Genomic DNA, 4,997 nt, shown 5'->3' on the forward strand with positions numbered 1-4,997 from the left:
AATGCAGAAGTTTAAAACATCTGCCGAAGTTTAAAACGTAACTCTTCGCAGTACTGGGGATGTGAAAAGGTAATTAAAAAGATTTCTTTCAAATATTTTAGGCAAAACTGGAAATGTAACTATTTTTATTTTTGGAATGCACACGGCACATATACTATATTAAGGTGAAATTTACCCCTTTCACCAAAAATCCAGAATAAATAGAATTTGTAAAGGAAATTAAATGGAGGCTCATGGAAGTGAATTAGCCCTCCTCCCATCTCTGAGAGAAGAGTCATGGAGTTGTGGCAGTCTCTCTGCAGCTGTTATTCTAACTTCTTGCCAGAAACAGAGATCCAGTAGATCCTAACCTTGACCTGCCCTGCCACCAGCTGTGTGCATAAAGGCAGTGCAAGTTCTGAATGATGCAGAAGGCTTTGCACAAATTCTTAAATGCTGGTGAATTTCAATCTTAATCATTTGGGGTCCTACACTTTACAAATATAGACACATATATAAATATACAAATACATTTTGCACATTAACTTTGCATTGCACTTTTACTTTCACTAGTACAAACTTTCTTCATTGATAAAATATAAAATGCAGTACTAGTTATTGATACTCACTTAGAAACTGGATTGACACTGGCTTCAATAATTGTTAAACACTTACAACACTTTATATTTTCTGGAAAATCTTGAACTCCTAAAATTAAACACAAAAATGAAAAGGTATTATGAAGACATTTTGTGAAAAGTCGCTGAACTTGTTTTGCAGCACTAATCAGGCACTAAAACTCATACTTCCTATTCCATTCTTTGGACAAAGTTTTTTTTGAGAAATCCATCTGAAAAATGTAGCATCCAAGTTGACAACTACAAAGTTGACAACAACTAACAGAGCTCCCACTGAACCCAGTGATGAGTGCAATGTATGTAGTCTTATCAAAAGTGTTTCGTCTTTATGTTGTGACTGTAACAATCTGATTAAAATATGAGATTTGAGGAAATATTAACATTGAAAGTCTTGGTTATGAATATATAAGATGAGTAGTTTGCATCCTAAAGTTTCAGCTAAATATTTTTCACTCAAGGAAAACCACAACTGCTTTGCAAGATTAGTGTCATGTCCATTCAATCAATGACAAGATAATCATTTTTAGATTGAACTACCAGAAGACACATGGTGCACAGAAAAATGTTCAAGGTCAATTCAATAAGTAAGATTGAATAAAGTCTAATCAGTGAGCGAGGATACCTATAGCACAGACATCAGCCTACCAAAAAGATCACCTGCCTAATTTTACTCCTATCAGTTCAAATAAATTCTCACTACCAAAGTTGATAGATGCACAAATCTTAGGAAAAACCAAAAGAAATAAGTGGTTTCCAATGATCTGTACTAATGTAAATATCAATTGTAGTCATCAAGAAATGAACTGCTCATACTTACAGTGTGGTAATACATATGTGTGTTAAGATAGCCAACGAAACCAATTGATATAGTTTTAGTCAAACTAAACTGAACCAATTCAAAATTCTAAATAGTAAGCAATTCCTTTTTTGGAATCCATGACAATGACTATATACCTAGAGAACATGACTGAACTAACTAAAATTTGACTTTTTAAGCAAGAAAACGTATTTCTCAACAAGGGCTGAATGACCATGAAAATAATAATATAAAGATACATTAACTATACAACCAGATTATGGATCCATAAAACTGATATTGTTCTGGAATATGAAAAGGTGACATAACAAACCTAGGTTTTGATACCTGTGTCAAAATACAACTGTTAAATTTTCCCTGAATGTAAGTCAAGGCAAAAACAACATAAATGCTGTCTCCTTTTACTGGGTTTCTTCATAAAAATGGGAAAGACAAAATTTTTACCCCTTTTCCTTCAAACCCACAATTGTACTGTGGAAGCAATATAGGTTACTTATGCATTTAAATACTGGTATGTGATACAAGAGTGAAATTTGCTCCTTACACATGAAAGTGACAAAAATGTGCTTAGTTTAATCTCTGAGTGAAAACTCAGAAAGTAGCATTAGAAAAAGCTAGTCAAAGGTCTACACAGCATCTTCATGTATTCCTGAAATGGCAGAACTATGAAAAACATTTGCAGCATCACACCCTGCCATCATTCCTTGTTCACAATTCTCACTGACGGCAGTTGCAACCTGGCTTTCTATAAATACCGAGAGCAGAAGATGTCCCATAAAAATCACAATCATGGCAGGGTCAGAAGATTTTCAGGTATGCCTATATGTGCAAGCAGAAAAGCACACAATTTACTAGCAGCTAAGAGAAGTCTCCCTAAAGAAACAGATTTTAGAAGTAAGCTTCTTCTAGGATTTAACTAGTTAAGATGCTAACATATGCTAAATTCTTTATCTGTCTGTCTCTATCAGTATGAAAATTGTCTGTATTCTAAGACTTGTAAGACATTACTTTAAATTACTTTTTTTTTTATTAGACATGACATGATAATAGTGGTTGGTTGTTTAATCTGTGAAGTGCATGAAATAACCTGATGCATGACTGAAACTCCGATGTAAAGTCTCTTAAAGAATATTAACACAAAAAATAACTACCATGCCTAGTAGCCATGTCATCTACACACAGTTCTAGACTGTTAATGAAAACAAGTAGTTTCTCTAGCTCATTTCCTTTTTTAAAGAACAGCATAACCTATTTCCAAACTAATTATAAACTTTATTTTTGGGATGAGAAAATAAGATGTCTGTATCTGACATATTATGTTAAAATATGGCATTTAGTGGATTTCTATTTGCTTACAGAATTAGAGAGATTTATTTTTGACTGACTACTACTGCTGCTGTTAATTTATTTTTGAATTTCTTGTCTTTCTATTTGTTCACTCTGTTGCCTGCTTATTATCCTGATAGTCCCTAGCCTTGTCCTTGGATACTTTTCAAAAGCATCTAAGGGTATGCCTACAAGCCACAATGCACTGCCATGCAGATGTAGCCAAACTAGTTCTAAATAAGCTCTGTTAATGCAAAGCAGGGTATGGTAAGTCTTAAAGCTTCCAATATTGAAAATAATCTCAGGTACATCTGAGGAACAAAATGTTGCATCATACAGACCTGTCCTAAGTCTTATTTTCAAAAGAGACTGGCACTTCATTATAGATTTTAAAAGGTGCCTAGAGATGTAGATAAGTGCCTAGTGGGTTTTAGAAAGGCTCCCAAGGAAGCACCAAACTCCCATTATAGCCAACAGGAGGGTAAGCCCCATCAGGTTTCTACAGGCCTAAAATGCTTAAATATTTTTGTCAGTGTAGCCCATTGATTTAAGGCTCCCAGTATAAGCTCCTAATGGCGCATCCAGATGAGCCCACACGTGCCTCTTGCTGCAGCTCAAAGCAGTTTGGGGCCGGGCAGGGGGACCCCATGGTCTCCTCCTCTAGCCCCCCCAGCACTTACCTGGCATGAAGCCATTGCATGTGGGTCCCTGAAGCCTGCACGGGCAGGCAGCATGCTTCAGCACCTGTGCAAGGGCCAGCCATAGAGACACTCTGGCTAGCTACCAGAGTCGCTTGGTGGAGGACCCGAGCCTCCAGCTGCCTCAGGGCACAGTCTACTTTTTTCATCCGGATTTTATTTTGGTACCTGGATATCCAAGTACCAAATTTTGAGTCCACACTGTAAATATGCAGCGCGGGAAATGTTTTTTTGTTCCCGCACATGGGTCTTGCAGTGTCTCAAAGGGGCTTGAGACACTGCAAGAGGCACGTGCATGCTCATGTGGATGTGCCCCAAATGTTTAAGTCACTTGAAAATGGGACAAATTCCTAAATCTTTTGAGTAGTTTTGAAATTTTTACTCCTAATCTCTATTTTAATGGTCCACTCTTTCTGACTTGCCATTGTTTTTAACTTAATCTCTTAATTTGACACGTAAAAACGTCCTGGTCACAATTCTGTATTTATTTTATTTTATTTAAGTTGATCAGGCATATAACCATATTTTCTTTAGAGTGAGGTTTGGACCTGAAAGTATTTCAGTCATTATTGTTAACTGTAGAATGGGCAAAAATGCAAAATGGATACACCAAAAGGAAATTGTGCCAGACAAACCAAGTAGTCTTTTCTATATAGTAACTCATTTTCCATGCAAGAGAAATTCTTTAAACTGCCTGGACTTTAGTAAAGCCCTCAGTATAGGGTTATATAGAAACTATTGGCTAAACTGGAGAATATGGGGATTAGTACAGAAACTGAGTTGGGCAAAGATCTGTCTAAAAGGAAACAATAGGTTGTGCTAAAAGAGTAACTACCATATGACCTTAAGGATTGCAGTTAGAGAAATGAGATTAAAGTATAAAAGTGCAAGGTCATACTCTTAAGGACTACTAACAGGAATTTCTGTTATAACCTGGGATTCATCAGTTTGAATTACAGGAGAAGGCAAACTCTTGGCATATTAGTTGATGTCAGAATGAATATAAGCAACCAAAGTGACACAGCCATGAAAGAGTTAAATGCAATCACACTTCAACAGAAACAGGAAACATTATTTTTTGTATAACCACTGGTAAATCTGCTTATAATTCTGGTTCCCCATGTTCATGAAACAGGAATTCAAAATGGAACAGCTGAGAAAAAGGGCTAATAGGATGATCAGGGGATCTGAAAGTCTATCTTACAAGAAGTAGGTAAAAGAATTTGTCATCGTTAGCCTATAAAAAGGAAGGGGATACAATTATTTTTTATAAATTAATTATCAGAGTAAATACCAGCAAGAGAAAAGAGTAACTTAAGTGAAAGGACAACATGGCACAAGAATAAATACAATAATACGCCAAGAGTTTTCCTTCTCCTGTAATAAACTCCATGAATAAATTTAGGCTGGATGTTAGAAGGATTCTAACCACCAAACAGTGAGGCTCTGGAACAGCTGCCATATAGGAGTAGTGAAGACAATAAGTTTTAACATGGAGTTTGATAAATTCACTAAAGGGATGTAGCATACTTAGAGCAG

General features: G+C 36.1%; 1 protein-coding gene across 3 annotated transcripts in view; it reads right to left on the reverse strand.

Moving 5' to 3' along the window:
- The window catches only part of LRRC7 (leucine rich repeat containing 7), a 290,296-nt gene that overhangs the window by 236,752 nt on the left and 48,547 nt on the right, over positions 1-4,997 (reverse strand). For all 3 annotated transcript variants that reach the window (XM_019528410.1, XM_019528409.1, XM_019528408.1), the window contains exon 3: positions 609-687. In XM_019528410.1, coding sequence (XP_019383955.1) covers positions 609-687 — 79 coding nt within the window. The remainder of the gene's footprint in view (positions 1-608; positions 688-4,997) is intronic.

The sequence above is a fragment of the Gavialis gangeticus genome, unplaced genomic scaffold, assembly GCF_001723915.1.
Source record: "Gavialis gangeticus isolate Ggan-Ray unplaced genomic scaffold, GavGan_comp1, whole genome shotgun sequence".
NCBI classification, from domain to species: Eukaryota; Metazoa; Chordata; order Crocodylia; family Gavialidae; genus Gavialis; species Gavialis gangeticus.